Source organism: Solea senegalensis, linkage group LG1 (genome assembly GCF_019176455.1).
Source record: "Solea senegalensis isolate Sse05_10M linkage group LG1, IFAPA_SoseM_1, whole genome shotgun sequence".
NCBI lineage: Eukaryota > Metazoa > Chordata > Actinopteri > Pleuronectiformes > Soleidae > Solea > Solea senegalensis.
Window position 1 is genome coordinate 34,122,647 of NC_058021.1, and position 20,046 is coordinate 34,142,692.

Below are 20,046 nucleotides of genomic sequence, written 5' to 3' on the forward strand. Positions count from 1 at the left end.
GGTGTGGGAGAGTGAGTGGTTTACAAACTTCAGTTTCCTGTTGGAAAAATCTGTGAGATAAAGACGTGAACGTGTTCTTAAAGACGTCGTAGACTTAAACTGGCGGGGATTTTATGAAGTGATTCTTTTGTTAGGTGGAAAATTGCTCCACTTTTTGAAAGACAGCGAAATCCAAATGGAGTCGTGTGAAAATCCTCTGGTTACAGTCTTGTCGTTCCTGGGTCGTTTTTCCAGCGTAACTCATAAAAAATCGTCGTGAATGAAAAGTGAGTCCATGTAGAAAAGTTCTTTCTTTTTATATAAATTACACCGTTCTCTGATGATGATGATGATGACGTCTCTGTTCCTGCGAATAACGTTTACCTCCAAACAACAACGTCCCACGCACACACACACACACACACTCACACACACGCGCAGACACAGTTGCGACTTAGCTACACAACATGCTCTACACATTATTACACAAGAGAACAGAAACAGACGCTACACGTCCTCTCTCTCTCTCTCTCTCTCTCTCTCTCTGCAGCGCCGCGGCGCAGATGCGGGCGATGGACGGAGGGTGCTGCTGCCGCTTCAGCTGGTGACCCTCATGACCTGCCTGTCACTGTAGCTGCCTTTGTTCTAGCTCCGCCCCCTGCTGCACCCTGGTGGGTGGAGGGCGGGGGGAATGTGCACAACCGACCAGAGAAAGGGGGCAGGAGCTCAGCAGTCAAACCGCATCTCCAGTGAATCATCAAAGGCCCTGCTGTCATGCCCCGCCCCCGACAGGAAGGCGGCCGTGACGGGCGCCCCCGTCGCCGTGGTGACGTTGAGGAGGGTGCCGCCGGGGGAGCTTGCGGCCGGGCTGCGCAGCGCGGCGGCGGTGATGCTGGTGAGGTTGATTCCCAGCGTGAGTCGCGTCTGTTCCAGGGCTTTCTCCGGCACGGCAAACGCCTCCAGCTTCTTCTCACCGTTCGCCATGTAGGAGTTCTGACAGCCGCGGCAGATACAGTCCAGACACGCCTACAAAACAACAGCAAACCTTTTAGACCAATATCTCAGTCAAACAGTTATCACCAATGTTTTTCAGCTTTTAAATGTGAATATTTTCCCGTTTCTTTTGCTCTATAAAAACAAAGACGTCATCATGTCCAGGTTTGACAAACACTGATGTATATTTAGTGAATATGTCGTTGATGAATCACGAGTTGTCCTCACCTTGCGGTTGGAGTAGCAGGGGCAGCGCTGCCCCCTGCAGGTCAACACAGACGGGTTCTGTGTGGCGCGGCCACACTTGCAGCCCTTCTTCTCCACGGGTTTCTTGTACAGCGGCTTCGATGGACTCGGCGGGTGCGTGAGCGGGTGAGGGTGTGGGTGCGGGTGCGGGGGCACGCGGTCGCGGGGCTGTGGGCGGGGCTTGTTGGGGGCCCCCTGCCTGGCCTTGGTGTACGCCTTCTTGGCGGCGCTGTGATGTTCCACAGTCTTTTTCAGCGCCTTGTTGGAGACCAGGACTGCCTTCCCCACTTTGGCTGGACTGCCGTTGGGTACGGGGGCCAGGTGAGGGTGAGGGTGAGGGTGGGGCGGGACTACAGGGAATTGGGGCTCCTGTTTGGTGGCGTTGGTGGCAGTGGGGTTGGGGTAGTGGTGGGCGGGGCTGCTGGGACCGAGTGGAGCAACCTGAAGGAGGCTGGAGATGGGGAGGGGCTGCACCTTCTCGCTGTCGCTTTCCGAGCGCGAGCGTTTGCGGCGGCAGCGAGGTGGAAGGCACGGGACCGCGGGGGAGGGCTGAGGCGGGGGCTGCAGCGAGGGCTGTGGGTGAGAGTGCAGGGGGTGGGGGCTGTTCTCCGGGGGGAGGGAGGGGATGAGGCGGGACGAGTCCGGGCCAGACGGACAGAGAGGTCCGTTGAGGGTGGACTGGGGTGCAGAGGGGGGGCCGTCGGGCTCAGGCGAGGGGTCGGGGTCCGTGTCCAGAGTCCTAAGCACCTCCTCCACGCTCAACAACAGCGGCCCTCCCCCGTGTTTCAGCTCGTCCCCGAACGTGCTGATGTCACAGAGTCCCGCCTCCCCGCTCGCCGTGACACTCACACACACGGGAATCTCTGCCGAAAAACTCTCCTGCTTGGCGATGCCTCCGACAGTGTCCATGGCGACAGGCTGCAGAGAATCCAAACTCACTAGGCCGTTACAGTCGTGCAGTCCGTTGATGCTCACCGAGCTCAGTTCCTCCCCCTTGATCTCCGTCACCGGGGGAACGTCAACCACATCAGAGGTGGACGCCGTTTGCGATGGCACTGCCGAGTCGGAGACGTCTTCCGCCTCCGGCTCGCTCTCAGCCTGTGTCAGGCCCTCATTGAGGACGGCCTGGAGGTCGGGGGAGTCACCGGCGGCGGTGGCGATGTGCGTGGCGAGCGGCGACTGCGTGATGTAGAGGCAGAGCTTCCTGTAACAGTGGACAAGCAGCGAGAGCTGCCGGTTCTCCTCGAAGCGGGAATAGTCCTTGCACCAGCTGCACGAGGGCTTCAGCTGCATCCTCTGACCTTTACAGCCTCGACACACGTAGTGTTGACATGACGAGTCGGTGGGAGCGATGGGATCCTGCAGCAGGTTTCCTGAAAACAACAACAGACGGGATACAGGATATAAGAAATGTGCTTTCATAGAATATAAAAGTAACTCCGGTGCATGAGAGCTTGTGAAAGTAATGCAGGACTGAGCTAAGAGGGGGAACTAATGAGATGCATTCAAAGACCCTAGTAAATTTGCGGGATCTACATGGCAATGAACTCTTAGGATCAGCTTCAAGATGCATTCAAGAAACCTTGTAAACTTCATAATTTCAAATACAAATTTTTTGAAAACGGGTAACATGTATAGATTATACATTATTTCTATAGTCAACACTAGCTGAGTAAATTGTAATAAATGGTTTATTATTTGCATAATCAATTAATCTAGTATTTGTTTCCCAAACTCTGGAAACTTTGATGTTCTCAAATGTCTTGTTTTTGTCCACAAACCAAAAATGATCCAGTTTTAATGATTTATTTGATTCATGGAGCAAAGAAACAGAAAATATTGACATTTAATAAGCTGACAGATCTGACAAACTTCCCTCAAACCGATGAATACCTTCCAGTTGAATTGACCCAACAGATGACTTGGTGTACCTCGAACTGCAGACCCCGATTTAAGCACTGATGGTCGCTGTTTCACAGGAACAGTTCAAATCAGCTGATGATTACCTCACGACCCAGGAAGAGCAGCAGCGTTTGCCAAGAGCAATACAATTCATATGCAGTTAAATTCTTCCTTGTGATTGAACGTGGTTTATTTCTAGGACTTTTTTTTTTTGAAACGACAGCTTCCTGAGGCGACACATCCGCTCTGATAAACCTGAGCACGGCACAGCGTGGCGATTCGCCAGAGCGACTGACAACCGCTTATTCAGAGGAGCTTCCTTAGCAACACTCGTTGCCAAGGAGTGCAGCTGCAGATACAGAAAAAAACGAAGGATGAAGGTCCATTCAGAGGAAACGAGCCACCCTCCTGACTGTGATGCCTCATCAAGCCCCCACACAACCACTGAGTGTCTTCACTGGACCTGTTCACGCTCATCTAATATTAATGCTGAATCATCTGAGCATGCATGACCTTTACATCACAACGAGACATGGAAACGTTTAATTAGAACTTGTATAATCAGCCTTTTAGTGACATTAAAGACGCCGACATCTGACATTTTTTACTCATTGGGATCAGTCAGTGATAATGCATTGTGTTTTTTTTGTCCTTGAAGACTTGATAAATGTTATTTTTTCAGCCAAAAGTTCACATATTTTTTCTATTTTGATGTGTTAAATATTTAGTTTATACTATATTTGTATTTGAAATACTTCTACCATTTTTTTAAAATAATCATTAGTTTCAGCCCTTTAATACAAAACTTCACAGTTTTGTTCCTAGAAACGTGTTGCTAAGTCACAAAACGTTATTTTTTCAGTTTTACAATGACCTGTTCCATGTGTCAAGTAAATAAATATAAATTAATTAATAAAAATAAATAAATTATACATTTATATAGTAAAATATTGTATATAAATTATTTTTTTAAATAACTCCTCAATTAATTGTAAAATAAATGTTTATTTACTTCTCTGATGACCCATCTTATGTGTTAAACATATATATAGTTTATACATTATTGTATATAATAATGTCTTGGCATTGTAGACATAAAATGTAAAATTTAACATATTTCTCCCACAGAAACCCACATTGGACGACCTCTAAAAACCAACCATTACAAACTGAGCCAAAATAAATCGCACGCAATGGTTATTTGGAAGAGAAGAAACTTGACCTGCAGCCAATAAAATGTTGTTTACTTACAGCAAAAGACAATTAGAGATGACTGCTGTACACAATACTGTTTGTTTTCTATATAATAATCTAATAATTTTAATTAAAAATGTTTTATACTTACACCTTTTTTTAAAGAAATTAAAATAAATATAATAAAATAAATAAATATAATTAAATAAATATAAATATTACAAATAATTATATAATTATTTAATCTATTCAAGGTTCATTAAGGGAAATAAATTGGCCTCCTCCATAATAAACAGAAACGCCCCACTGCTGCTGAGCTGCACACAGAGGGGGGTGTGTCACGGTGGGCGGAGCCGAGACCAACGGTACGTTCAGAGCGCCTCGGAATCTCGTGCTTTCGCGTGTGATCAACAGGATTTAGGACCATAAAAAACGGAAGGGAACAAATAACTCATATATTTTACACTCGTTAGGTTTTATCAGCTCAAATATGTAAACAAAGAACCCTTAAATGACTCAATTATCTTGTGTTTGTTATCAACTAATTTAATGTTTAACGTCTATTTTGATTAGATAATATATAATATAATATTGTCTACCTAACTTACCTATTATTTAATATTTATTTCTTACAACACTTTAGTTACATGGGTCGTTTTGTCTTAGGGAGCCCTACAAGGTTTTTTGTGAAAATTATTGTTAAGGGTACACAATATACTACTACTAATATGATGATGATGCATTGTATTAGTAGTTGTAGTCATATAACAAAGACTGTTTTAACTGAAATGGATATAGATTACTATAGAAGTACTGTTTTACGTTTTTAGAAATTACTGTAACTTACAAAAAATTCAGCCCACATTATATTATATGCGTCATATTAATGCAAACCATATAAACAATAATGATAATAATTACTTTTAACCCACTGCACCCTATGTAAATACTTTGTGTTTGTGTTACTGTATACATTTTTTATGTCTTAAGTTACATAATTTATGTAATGCTATTCAGATGCACCAAAATACCAAGTCAAACGATTCTGATATATCAAAGTGCAGTTATACAAAAGGAAAATTATGTAACGTACAAAAAATAAAGTTAAGTCGAGACAGTAACAACATCAGTTTAGTTACGAGAAGGACAAGAAATACAAATCATACACAACATCTTAAAAACATAGTAAGTAAGTAAATGTTGGATGCACTGATTATAAGTGAAGATACAGTAATTTTCGGCAGTCCTTGAAAGCAGCATTATTTAAAGGCTCGCTCCTCCTGGGAGCACAGATGACAACAACACAAAAAAACAACACACGCCTATTATCGAATAAATTATAAATAATAAAGACATTTATGAATAAATACATAAATGAATAAGAATCAGAGGGAAGCTCACCGCAGACCAGGCAGGACAGGGACTGACGGAAGAAGGGCAGCAGCTTGCAGAGCTCCGCCAGAGCCCGCGGGTCTCGGGGGTCGCACTGCAGCACAGAGCGGCTCACGGACACGTAGAGAGCGGTCGCATTCACCGGGTTCATCTCAGCTGCCTGGCCCCGGGAGGGAGTTCCAGTCCGGGCCGGACCGGTCCGTGAAAAAGACTTACTGATACCGTTAAAACACTACAGATACCCAATAATAATAAAGTAATGCGAGATAAAAACGACTGCTTCTCTGAGGGGAGTCTGGACAAACATAAGTGGCTGTGAGGGTGTCAGTTTTCCGTGGGTGAATCCCACACATGTGCACACAGAGGCTCCCACTCATCCCCGGTCACATCCTCAGTGTCTCCCGGCTCTGGAAGCACCGCTCCCCCCGGTGATGATGACGATGACGATGGTGGTGGGTCCGTTTATGCATAAAAACGTCGCTTTAGCCAATGGGATTCAGTTTGTTTCCCACATTAAAAACACACGGAGCCTTCCTTGGTTACATACAACTGGTGAAATAAGCAGCAGGTCCCAGATTCAAACACGGGCTTTCGTGCCAAAGTCCCCGGGTAGCCCATACTCCACATGCATGCTCGTCCCCGGTGGGTCTCACGTCGCTCCAGAGCTGCTATCGCACGGTGCATTTATTATCATCCTGCAGCGCTGCATCCGTGTCTCCACTGTGGTTTGGCGGTGCAGCCCCGACAGCCTCGTCACACCGCTCTATTATTGTTCATGGCGGCTCGAAAACAAAACAGGCCCCGGTGGCACAAAAAAGCCTCCGCGCTGGCGATAAAAACTGTCCGTCAGCGTGGACAGGTATATAAAAAGGTGAAGATAAGGTACTGGAAAGAAAAATATTTCCAAAGCGCCGACGTTTTTCTGGGTGTGGAGAAAAATAATCCTGCGGAAGCCTCGGTCTCGCGTGAGAGAGCTCACCGCTTGAGATGCACCGGGGAGCCGGCTACACAAGCAAGGCCGCTCCGCTCTCTCGTCGGGATTAACGGGGCTCCGCCGCTGTCGCTGCTCGGCTCGACGGGAAAGTATCACGAAAAACCAAGGACTGAGCGCGTTAAATTATTAAATTATGTCCTCCAGCATCTTTCATAGCAACATCCCTCTTCCGGAGGAGCAGCGAAGACCGAGGGGTGAATTAAATCCCTATCCGTGTACCTTGCTATCATTAGCCGCAGAGCATTCCTCATACCTCCCGTCGCTTTCCCAGACACGAACAAGGGGGGCGCTGTTGTCTAAATCTCGCGAGAACACATAATAGTCTTAGAAAGTTGCAACTTAAATTGATGGATAATTCATTGAAAATTACGTTTAATTTTAAGAAATATTATACTAGTGCGTGGATATGTTGATTATGTATTGTTTTTGATTGTTTTTAGACCCTCTTGCCCTTATATTCAGTATTTTTTTATCACAAATAGTCATAAATAATCCTAATCTCAAATAATTGTGACAATATTGGCTGTAAATAAAAACATTTTTAATTAATTTGGTAAATGAGAGCTTCCATGTAAGAGAATTTCACTTACACACTTGTGTGTGTAAGTGACACCGTTCATCTGAAAAAGAATATATTCCTGGAAAATGAGCACTTAAACAAATGAATAATCAATTTAAAAAAAATGACAATAACCTCAGGATCAGGATCAACTACAATACCTTTATGACCCACTAGTGGGCCAAAGCACACATTCAGGGAAACACTAACCTAAAATCTAACCTAAAATTTTTGTATCAGTTTTTTTCCCGAATAACTCTCAAATTTACACATGTATTTAAGTCTTAATTTTATACTTTTTATACTGTTCTGTCTAAATGTACTCATTCATGTACAGTCTTTTCTTACAATTTAACCTAATTTAATCTAATGTTTATTTAACTTGTCTTCCCAGAACCTTTTTTTGTTTGTTTGTTATGCACAAAGATAAAGATCAGGACACGGGCGTTTAAGACTCATGATTCTTTAGTCATTCTTCAGATTATCTGTAAAAACAGCTGAAGTCACAGTGACAGTAAAACTGACCAACATATGTGATGTAAACACACTGATGATGTCTGTTGATTCATGTGTGTGTGTTGCTGACAGGAACTTTCCACATGTAGATTCTTGCAAAAGATTAAAAAACAAAAAAAAGTATGTTTTTGTGGTAAATTCAAGCTGCAGTTGTCAAATGAAGATGTAGTTTTCTTTGTCAGACTGGTTTTTGTGCAGCTACTAATCCAAAATAAACCCCAAAAAAATTATTTTTACTTTTTAATTATTAATCAAGACAACGGAAAATAAAGTAATCTGATTACCTGATCGTGACCCGCAGAGCAGAATTCAGTATGAATCAAAAAGTGTTTTCTTGTTTAATTAACAATAACACACCACACACTTACATATGTGTGTGTATATATATATATATATTTATCTGTATATACAGTATGTGTATGTATACTTACTTTTGTGATCTTTTCCTGTTTTATTCTACTTTCCTGGTGTGTCCTATTTTAGGCATCAGGTACCAATGTGAGTATATACAATGAAAATCAACAGAAAAAAAAAAAAAATTTCCTGATAAAAACTAAAGTTTTGATGCAGTTTTGGTTAATTAATGTCCTCTACTTAGCTTATAATCAGCATTTAAAAGCACACATTTAAATCAACTGTAACGCCTCCATTTAAAGTATATATAGTATATATACATATATGGGGAGTATTTCTGTTGCAGCCTCATTCCACACGTGTGAGTAGCAGTTTGTCACAGCATCACGACTGTTTCCTGAGGTGATTATGGAAACAGAGGAGGTTAAAAATAGTGGTGTTGTCAGTCTGAGTGTTTATTCTTAGAGCTTCTCTGAGTTTGGGTGATTCCCCCTTCTTTCTCATACTCACACACACACACACACATCCCACACATTCATGATTTGAGGGGACATTGCATTGACTTACATTCATTTCCTGGAGACTTACTCTAACTTTAACCACAATTACTACTGGCCTAATCCTAACCCTGACCCTGACTTTACCCTAACCCTAGCATCAACTTAACCTTAAAACACATCTTCACCTTAAAATGTTGTCATTTACGTTGTGGGGACTTGATCAAGAAATCAAGTCCCCACAAGGAAGACAAGTCCCCATAATGTGACTGTGTAAACAGTTTTAGGTCCCCACAACATTAGTAATACCCACACACACGCACACACACATGCACGGTGTGAAGGAAACATGAGCTGTTCTCAAAGTCTACTCCCATGAAATGATTAATAATCAGCCATGACAGTGAGGTCAATGAAGCAGCCAGTCGATATCCTGTTGCTGTTGCCATGCATTACACTCTTTGTATCAGTCAGCGGGAAAAAACGTATTGATCTTGAGGACACAAGGAAAAAACAATCGATTTTAGCCACTTTTACAACAGGAAACTGAAGTTTGTAAACCACACCAAACCCCATAGAGAAAATCATCAATTTTAACTTCACAGCACACAGGAGTTGTTGATCCACTGTTGTTGATCCACTCCTGTATCCTGGGGATACAGGAGTGGCTGGTCTACCGCTGCCTCGTGTGATCACTTTGTGTCACTGAGGTAAACTTATATGGAGGGCTTTTAATGCCGAAGTGTTAAAATAAGACATTTGAACTTAGTGATAGAGGCAGCAGTGGATCAACAGCCCATGTGTGTGTGAAGTTAAAATTGATGATTTTCTCTATGGGGTTTGGTGTGGGGAGGGTGAGCAGTTTAACACGTGACACAAACTTTAGTTTCCTGTCTAAAAAAGATCGTCCACCTGCAAGATAAAGAGTCAAACATATTCTTAAAGGTCCACTGTGTGACATTTAAAAGGGTTGATGAAAAATTGAAGATACGACACATGGTATCACTTTAAATTTAAACATTTGTGTGTGTGTGTGTGTGTGGAGGTGATTTCCATTCCAGAAACAACAGTGGTTCCTCTTTTCTTCAGCTGTATAAAAACACCATCACAGTTGCTGATGATCACTTATCTCTGAGTTGTTTCCTGATCCCGATCCAGATCCACTCAGTGCTGATAAAGATGTGGACCAGTCTGAGTCTGAGCCGCTGGATTTTCCTGCTCCCCTTGACCGTGATCATGTTCGGCTCTGCGTCACATGGTAACGATGATGCTTTACTCTTTATTTAAATCTTTTTTTTTTTAAAAACAAAAAACAAAGGCATGGATATTAATCATTTGTCTTTGTTGTTCTACGTTTTTTTATATTTTCTCAATTAGAAAAATGACACATTTGGTTAGAATGAGTTTTATTCACTTCTATGACATGATAAATTTAAATGGATTAATCAAGACAGTAATCAGCAGATTAATCAGTGTAATTAACCTCTGTCACGCAAAAAGAGAAACACAATTACTATTTTCACACACTATAATGTTAAATTTAACACATTTACAGAGTCTATTAAACTTTTAAAATCAAAACTACACTAAAGTATTAACTGTAATACTTTTACAGAGCCTATACCATAAAACATGTTATGGTCAAAATTAGACTAAAGTGTTAAATTTAACATATTTACAGCATCTATTAAACTATTTTCAAGGTCAAAATTACACTAAAGTTTTAAATTTTATACTTTTAAATTAACTGAATTCCCAAGTGTATTTGACAGCTGTAAAATGTATGACTTATTAAAATAAGATGGTTTTAACATCATTGACCTCAGTATTACTAAAATTATTACAATGATGTGATTATAATTGAATGTAAGGCGTTATTATTGTTTTAATATTTAACCACTTATTTGTTTTTCAGAGATTATTTTTCACCTATGAAATATATCTATGATTTATCTGCTCTATTTTTATTTCCATATTAAATGTTTCCATTTCCTTATTTGAAGATCCTCTAATTTCTCTAATCTCTCTTTCTCTGTGTGTGTTGATCCAGTGGACGCCGCCGTCCCAATCATAAACCTCTCGTGTTGTCGCAGCTTCAGATCCAGTTTTGTCCCCAAAGTGAAAGCTTGTTATGAACAGAAGCCGCGTCACGACTGTGACTTTCACGCCTTCCTGTGAGTATAATCTGTGATCATAATCTGCAAATACAATCTGTGAGCATAATCTGCAAGTATAGTCTGTGAGTAGAATCTGTGAGCATAATCTGTGAGTAGAATCTGTGAGTATGAAATGTGAGTATAATCTGTGAGTATAATCTGTATTAATCTTTGTTTTAAATGATATGTTACATTTACTCTATCAGAAGAGTTCACACAGAGTGGATTAAAATCGGTCATGTGACTCTGTGTTTCTGTTCTCGTGTCTGTGGAGACACAGAGTGATGTGGAAGGCGGCAGCACATTTTAGGTTAAGGAATTCACCCGTGTTCTCTGAAACATGAGTGAGGTAGTAGGATTAACGGTCAAACTAACCTGAGGGCGGAGTCAGTCTCACCTGATCGCAGAATCAGTCTTTTCTGTTTCCAGAATCATCACAAAGAGGAACAAAGTTCTCTGCGTGGGTCCAGCTGCTCCGTGGCTGCAGGACAAGATTAACAAGGTGAGAATCAACTAAACAAATATAAAAACCAAGGAACTCAGAGAGGAACACAATCCTTTTCACTTTTCACTTCACGACTACAAACGACACAGTACATGTACAGTGTTAAAACACAAAATACTAAATAACAATAAATAGAGTCAAATTTAACTCTATTCCAAAAAAGATTAAACCATTTTCATGTTTAATTATTTACACTATAATTGTTAAATGAAATACGATTTTCAAAGTCTTAAGTTAAAGTTAACTCTGTTTGTGTTCATTTTACACTAAAAGTGACATTTTTTATCATTATTCCAGAGTGTAATTAACTATTTTCTAGTTGAATAAATCTTTGTATATGTGTTTGAACTTAAAAGTAACTCTTCTTTACATCAAAATGTTTTGTTTAACACCGTTTTTATCTACATGTGACAAATAACACTTTCAGTTCCAAAGATCTGACGTAAAAAATAAAAATGTGTCCAATTGTTTGCTGAAAATCATTTTAAATGTTTATGATAAATCGACACAAACACAGATACAGGACTTTAAATGTATAAAAAACACTGATTATTGATTAGGTACATCCTGATTTTGAATGAACTTCATCTAATTGAATCTACTGTATCCCTGTGTCACAGGGTGGATTACACTGCCCCCCTGTGGTGTCACTGGGATGATATCCAGAGAAGATGATGTGAAACTACAACAGGAGATTATATATAAATATAAATATAATATTATTTATTTATTCCTTTTACATGTCTATTTAAAGATTAAATTATTATTATTTTTGTATTTTATTGAACAGGAGCAGCTACAGTGTATTTTGTGGCAGCAAGATTAAAGTTTTAAAGGCACAGTTTGTCCTTTTTGTGTAAAGTGGAACAATAAAAGCTGATGAAATGTGAAATTAATGAATAAATAGTTTCCTTTGAACACAGTTTATGTTTTTTTTGTCTTAAGTCTACGATATCTTAAGAACACTTTCATGTCTTTATCTCACTGTTTGACAGACTTTGTTAACCACCCACTCACTAACTCACTAACCCATCACTGTGATTTTAACATCACAGCACACAGGAGTTGTTGATCCACTGCTGCCTCCATCGGTTAATTCAAAATGTCAAATCCTTTGTTCAGATTTACCTCAGTGACACAAAGTGACCACATGCGGCAGCAGCAGGCCAGCAGCTCCTGTGGGGTTTGGTGTGGGAGTAGTAAACATATATATATAGGAAATATAAAAATGGAGCAGATAAGTCATAGATATATTTCATAGGTGAAAATAAAAATATATATATATAGATAATACATACAATACAATACAATATAGAAATAAAAATAGGAATAGAATAGGCAATAAGAGATTAAAATATACCTCTCCCACACCAAACCCCATAGAGAAAATCAGTGATTTCAGCTCACGGGGACACAGGAGCTGCTGGTCAACTGCTGCCTCCTGTGGTCAATTTGTCTCACTGAGGTAAATCTGAACAAATAATTTCAAAAGCCGAATTGACAAAATAAGACATTTGAACTTAGTGATGGAGGCAGCAGTGGATCAACAACTCCTGTGTGCTGTGATGTTAAAATCACTGATTTACTTTATGGGGTTAGACATCATAGACTTTAGCTGGCATATAAAACATCAGGTGAGCCTTTTGTTAAGTGGCTTTAATCAGTTTTTCCTTGTGTAATAATCTGGTTTAGTCAGCGCACACATGGTGGAAACACCTGCTGTTTCTTCATATATAAATCATCCAATCGTATTTTGTTTAATTTTTTTCCCTTTTGTTAAAAATAGACACGTCGGCTGCAGCCTCTGCTGTCACCACATGGTGGCGACAAAGCTGTGAAGACCCCCTGGCCTCTCTTGTTGGTACAGACAGACAGAGAAGTGTACATGTGTAGGAATAAAGTGAGTGTACTGCAAACCTTCAAAAGACACGTCCTGGATGGATGAGAAGTTCATCCATACTGTGGAGAACAACCTTCCTAACAAAACAATAAAAGATGCTTTTTAAAAAACACTCACTCTCCCACACCAAACCCCATGTAAAAAAAAAATGTGATTTTTAACATCACAGCACACTGGAGTTGTTGATCCACTGCTGCCTCCATCTCTACGTTCAAATGTCTTATTTTGTCAATTCGGCATTTGAAATCGTTCCTTTTGATTTAACTCAGTGACTGAAAGTGACCACACGAGGCAGCAGTAGACCAGCAGCTCCTGTGTCACAGCGAGCTCAAATCACTGATTTTCTCCATGGGGTTTGGTGAGGAAGAGGTAAACATATTCTCGTAGGAAATAAAATAAGATAAAAATTACAATATAAAAATACAAAGTAGAAATAGAATAGGCTATAAGAGATTAAACAAAACCACTCATTCTCCCACACCAAATCACTGATTTTCTTTATGGGATTTGGTGTGGGAAATAAAATAAGATAAAATTAAAATAGAATGGGCTGTATGAGTATACAATATACAGTAATATGCAGTACAGTTTACACTTCTTTTCAGGGATGGAAATACAGAGAAGAGTCCCACTTGGAAAAAATGCAGAAGTGGTAGCTGCCATCGTTTCACCACAATCATGACACTGCAGGTGTTCTGATGGAAACATGAGTAAGACGCCCCAATGCTGATTTGGACATTAACCTCTGAGAAATAAAGGAATGATGAATATGGCACATGACCCAGTCACCGCAACGAAACTCTCTGTTTGGGCATAATTACTTCTCCATTTTGTAGGTTGTTGAAGATACTGACACTGACGACGCAGGAAGTCATTTAAGGGTTCATGGAAGCGTCGTCTGTCGTTCAGAGCAACTAATACTGAGAGATGCACGTCAGAGGCCTCAGCTGATATTGTCATTGGTGTTAAAGGTCATTTTTCAATGTTTAAAGAGACAGTTCAAGCTTTGTTTTAAGTGTAATTACTCGGGAAACTTAAAAAAAACCTCACATAATGAAATCTCCGTCAGTTTAAGTCTACAACTTCTTACAAATGTGTTTACGTCTTTATCTCACTGTTAGACAGACTTTCCAACAGGAAACTGAAGTTTGTAAACCACTCACTCTCCCACACCAAACCCCAAAGAGAAAATCAGTGATTTTAGCTCGCGGAGACACAGGAGCTGCTGGTCTACTGCTGTGTCACTGAGGTAAATCTGAATGACAGATTTTAAATGCCGAATGTACAAAATAACACATTTGAACTTAGTGATGTTGGCAGCAGTGGATCAACAACTCCTGTGTGCTGTGATGTTAAAATCACTGATTTACTCTATAGGCTTTGGTGCAGGGAGAGTGTTGTGTTTAAAAAGCAACACAACTCAGTTTCCAATCAGAAAAGTGTGTGCATGGAGAAAAAAGAAGAGAAAAGTGATTTCCAGCAGTATAACGTTAAAAGAGAAGGCCACATTGTCAATGCGTTGGCCATATTTCATTCTAATTACCAGCCGAAACATAAAGTTAAGGTCTTGGAGTCAGTATCAGAGGGAAATGGAAAATGTCTAAAAAAAACTTTGTCGTTTCAAATCAGGAACTTCTTGAAGAAGGAAACGAAGGTTTCTCTATTCAGAAGGCTCTCAGTTTTCTTTTTACTGTCTGTCTGTCAGACTGATCATGTTTGTGTTCCTGCGTGTGAGGCCATTTCTCATAATATAATCAGCAGGTGGGGGAGAAAAGTGATTACTAATCCAAACACTCATGCATCAGTTCTGTAGCTGAGGTCAACCACACACAACGGAAACCCACTTGATGTGTGAACTTGATGTTCACACATCAAGTGGGTTTCTCTTTCATATCTGCAAAATCAGACACCCATGTTTCATGTTGAAGCTCAGGTCTGTCCATTGTCTGGCTCATTAATTGTAAACATCATCTGATAGCCGTCAATAAGTGGTATTTTTGTGGAATCAACCTTTGAAAAAGACTGAGACTCATAAGCCTCCCCCTTCCCGCCTCCTTCCAAACATCTGTTTGTAATTGTCCAAAACCTGTAAGAAACAGAGAAAACAACATGTTTTAAAGTTGTCATATTTCAAGAACGGTTGATGATAGAGATAAAATGTTTGGTTTGTGAGTGTCAGGAGGCTTTCAGCAGCTCCCACATTTACATTTGTGAGAAACTGTTGTGAATTGACAGAGAAATCACAGTTTTTAAATCACCCTCGTCTTGATTTTTAAAAAACTCCAAAGCAGAGTTTTAACATGGGAGTGAATGGGAGCTTTGAGCAGAACTCTCTGCGCTTTTAGGTGATTTTAAGAAAAACTGAAAGTCATATGAAAACAGCACACGGGGGTTAGACCACAACCATAGCAACATTTTGATGTGAAAATTGTCTGTGTAGGTTGGAAATTGTGGGCAGGAGAAGAGTTTATTTAGAGATTTTTGTGATTATTTTTCTGGATCGGAACAGAGTGTCACTGTAGGATCACGCCCACAAAAACCGTAATATGTATTAAAACTTTGACTCACGTCTCTACGTTAAAGTATGACGACACTGTGAGGATCCAAAGTGGGCTTGGTTCTGAAATTATTCAGTTATTTGCAATTTTTGTTCGCCATGGTTGCGACAAACATTGAACATTAACAACATTAAATGTGTTTAACAAAATGTAGAGGAAAGGAAACGGGAAACAGAAAGGAGAGCATTTCAGTGGGCAAGGAAAGCAGATTTTTGTCACTTAACCCCCAAAAAACATTTATTTTTAGACTCTTTAAGTGATTTTCACCAGAACTTATTTTATCTCTGCGGTAGAAATCGGTGAGGTCACTTCCTGGTCCCTGTGCTGATGGCGTGTGATAAATGAGTTGTTTTGTGGCGATCTCTTCTATAGAAGAAGACGACATGGGCGCAGCACTCTGTGAAGCGGATTCTATAGTTTGGTGCTAACATCAACATCATTTGTGGCGTAAATTGCTATTTCAGTTTGCACATTGCAATTCAGATTAAATTCCCCAGTAGCTGCTGCCACTGAGATTAAAATAAACCCAAACTTCGTTCATACTTTCCGTTTACTCTCAAACTATTGAAAACACTGATGTCTGCCATTAAAACGTTAAAATACTATTATAATATTTAATTTATTATTATATTTTTGTGATATGTTTACAGTCAGAATTCCTCAGTACCACCAGAGGAAGCTTGCGTATCGCCACAGCTTGAGAACCATGGCTCTACCTCATAAAAAACAAGCTATGTAGAGACAGTGACGTTTCCTCATGTTTGCAAATCCAACATTGAGCATAAATGAGCCTCAAGGCTAGTAGAGGTGAGGGCCTTACTTTGCGGAGGCAGCCATTTTGCGTTGTTATGTTTCTAACGAGTCAGAGTGCGGAGGGAAGAGGGAAGAAGGAAAAAGACGTGAGTGTAGAAGAATAAATACTTACATCAATGAAAAAAAGGGTATTCACATATTCAATGGTATTATTTATCACGTAATACGTAAATGTCAGCGTATGAGAGCTAGTCAAAGAACTGCCGGGGTACACAGCGTGTTGAGGTGCCGAGATGCATTCAAGAAACCTCGTAAATTCCACCACTTTTGCAAACTCACAAATTCTGTCAGTCATTGGAGTAAAAAGATTAGTTTTTATAAATGCAATCACTGATCGTCACAGCGACTGACCGGCTGAGCGGAGTAGAGAAGAATGTCACCCTTCTTGGTCCATGAAGGCCACCGTTTTTCTGTTTGTTACTGCAGTACTTTGGTATTTAAACTCCCACAGATTCAGTAATCTGTGGTTTTGTTACACATGGGCGGAGGCTCCAAAGGTCATGTGACATCACTGTGGTTCTTTAGGTCACAGTGAACTCCTGTCACTTTAATATTTACTTGATTATTTTGAATTGAATGATTATATTGAAACTGAATTTTTGAGGCCCTGAACATACCCAAAAACCCACGGATTTCTGCAAAAATGGGGAAGTGGGCGGGGCTCAAAACTGACGCAAAAAACTTCTATTAGGTCATCTGATGTCAGGTTTAACGTACGTGAACGAAACTTGTTACACACGTTCATTACATCAGTTAACAGTAAACAGCTGCTTTTTCCTAAAATGTTGGGACTTTTTTCCCTTGACCGTCTGCTATTCACTATATTGTATATTACAATGTTATTATGACAAAAATAGCAAATATATTGGGTATTATATTCTCATGTTTTCTATGTTTCAATGTAATTAATCCATTAATAAATGAATGGTCAACTATTTGGATTACCGATTACTCAGTTTGGACCCAACAGTGACTCAAATGAAGGAGGAAATAATCGACAATGAAGATAACGGTTCAGTCGCAGCCTTAAATCTGTCATAAAGTGATGCAGACGAACAGAATGTGGGCGACCGATTTATAACATGTTGTAACATGAGGGATTCTTGTGGCCGCCACCAACGCGGAATCATCCGGAAAAACCTTGACTTGACTTTCCAAATGAAACTCGGTGATGAAAGTGCTTCCTGGCGGTCACTTCTTGGAAGTCCCCGGAATTCAGATGTCCATTCACAAAAGACAAAAGAGGATGGGGGAGAGAAGGAAGATGACTAACCACTTCTGTTTTTCACGTCCTTAAATTGTCCAACTTCTTCAGACGGTCTGTCACATCAGCGAGCGCTCTGGACGAGGAAGACCTGCAGAAATCTAACTTATTCACTATTTATATTAACTTATCGTCCTCTTTGGAAAATGCTGAGCTGTGGAAACGTGTTCAGGAGTGCGCTGGTCGCCATCGTCCTGTTTGCTTTGCTCGACTGTGGAGCTCAATGTAAGTTTGTGTGTTTGATGAACAGCTTGGACACAGTGTTTCTAAACTTCTGTGACGATAACTGTGATCTTCTGACCCGAGCAGCTATTCCTCAGAAGATAACGCCCTGCTGTAAGAAAGTCTCCACGCAGCCCGTCACTGAGCCCATCACAGGATTCACTGTCCAGAAAACAGCGCCACCATGTGTCACCGCTGTCATGTGAGTATGACCACGTCAACCACGGGTTTACAGCAGTTATACAGTAGTTATAGATTATTGATTTATTCTTTATGTTAGTAAGTTAAGATGAAATGAGATACAGTAACTTAAGTTAAGATGAGATACGGTAAGTTAAGTTAAGATGAGATGCATTCAGTTAAGTTAAGATACAGTAAGTTAAGTTAAGATGAGATACAGTAAGTTAAGTTAAGATGAGATACAGTAAGTTAATTTAAGATAAGATACAGTAAGTTAATTTAAGATAAGATACAGTAAGTTAAGTTAAGTTAAGATGAGATACAGTAAGTTAAGATGAAATGAGATACAGTAAGTTAAGTTAAGATGAGATACAGTAAGTTAAGTTAAGTTAAGATAAGATACAGTAAGTTAATTTAAGATAAGATACAGTAAGTTAAGTTAAGATAAGATATAGTAAGTTAAGTTAAGATGAGATCCAGTAAGTTAAGATGAAATGAGATACAGTAAGTTAAGTTAAGATGAGATACAGTAAGTTAAGTTAAGATAAGATACAGTAAGTTAATTTAAGATGAGATACATTAAGTTAAGCTAAGATAAGATACAGTAAGTTAAGTTAAGATGAAATAGGACTAAAACAGAAATCAAACCACAAAGTGAACGTAAAGTAAATCAAATAGAAATGAAACATAATAATAAAGTTTTAAATTTCCTTTGTTTTTCTTTCTTCAGCTTCTTCACCAACTCTGGTTTCTACTGCTCTCTGCTCAGAGCGCCCTGGGTCAGAAAGAAGATTTCTGAATTCATGTGAGTTTTCGTTCTTTAAACAAATCCCTTTATCTTTTCTCTGCACTCCTTCACTCACACACTCTCTCTGGTTTCTTCTTTCCTCACAGGGAAGCCAAAGCTCGGTCCACTCCTCCTCCAAAGGTCTCCCTCCTCTCCATCATCACATCGTCCTCCCCCACGTCAGCTCGGCCTTCATCCTCCTCCACTCTTCCCTCTTCCTCCTCCACTCTTCCCTCCACCTCCTCCACTCTTCCCTCTTCCTCCTCCACTCTTCCCTCCACCTCCTCCACTCTTCCCTCCTCCTCCTCCTCCCTCTTCCCTCCACCTCCACTCTTCCACCTCCTCCACCTCCCTCCTCCTCCCCTCTCCCCTCCACCTCCTCCACTCTTCCCTCCTCCTCCCTCCTCCCCTCTTCCCCTCCACCTCCCTCCACTCTCCCTCCCTCCCTCCTCTCCTCCTCCACTCCACTCCACTCTTCCCTCCCTCCTCCTCCCCTCTTCCCTCCACCTCCTCCACTCTTCCCTCCTCCTCCTCCACTCTTCCCTCCTTCTCCAGCAGCAGACAGGCCTGAATCAAACACTACAGCCTCAATATTACATAAATTTAAATGAATGAGTCAACAATATTTATTTAGTTTTAACTTAATTGATCTGGAGCTGACAGAAGTATGAATATATTTATTAGAAAGTGAATTTACTAATGTTTATTGTTAACATGCTGCACATTTACGATCTGCCCATTAGTTTAAGACATTGTAGTATTTTTCAGTTATTTATTCATTTGAAACATTGTGATTGGAGCAAATACGAAAACATATCAGTTGGAAATAAAAAACCTAAGACATTGGTTGTGTGACTGTATCTTCTCTCATGGACTCAGGGTCAATTATTCATTATCATTTTATTATGTTTGGATATTGTCAGCTGTTTAAATGAACTGCTCTCTGCTGTCTTTAAAATGTGACAGAAAAACATGAAATAAATGCTAAAAAAGAGCGTACGTTATACTTGTTTCTTTTGAGTGTACATGCACCTA

General features: G+C 40.2%; 2 protein-coding genes across 2 annotated transcripts; one reads left to right on the forward strand and one right to left on the reverse strand.

The window, feature by feature from the left end:
* Window positions 1–655: 655 nt before the first annotated feature.
* Window positions 656–7,161, reverse strand: msl2b (MSL complex subunit 2b). The gene is made up of 3 exons (XM_044025791.1): window positions 5,716–7,161; window positions 1,201–2,591; window positions 656–1,005 (listed from the first exon to the last, which is right to left on the reverse strand). Exons 1-3 carry the CDS (start codon window positions 5,855–5,857, stop codon window positions 706–708), a joined length of 1,833 nt encoding a protein of 610 aa, XP_043881726.1. The 5' UTR covers window positions 5,858–7,161; the 3' UTR covers window positions 656–705.
* A 10,738-nt stretch (window positions 7,162–17,899) lies between these two features.
* LOC122779912 (putative protein TPRXL) lies at window positions 17,900–19,385 on the forward strand (the record flags this gene model as incomplete). Its single annotated transcript, XM_044042630.1, has 5 exons — window positions 17,900–18,047; window positions 18,132–18,246; window positions 18,955–19,029; window positions 19,119–19,296; window positions 19,335–19,385. Coding segments are annotated over exons 1-5 (498 nt in total), but the record flags the coding sequence as incomplete, so codon positions are not given.
* Window positions 19,386–20,046: the final 661 nt, after the last annotated feature.

Bases quoted from the DNA above. Each gene is read 5' to 3' on its own strand.
- msl2b (XM_044025791.1), bottom strand. From the start codon at position 5,857: ATGAACCCGGTGAATGCGACCGCTCTCTACGTGTCCGTGAGCCGCTCT. The intron at 2,592-5,715 runs GTGAGCTTCCCT...TGTTGTTTTCAG, and splicing joins CCTGTCCTGCCTGGTCTGCG to GAAACCTGCTGCAGGATCCC. The intron at 1,006-1,200 runs GTGAGGACAACT...GTTGTTTTGTAG, and splicing joins CCTGCTACTCCAACCGCAAG to GCGTGTCTGGACTGTATCTG.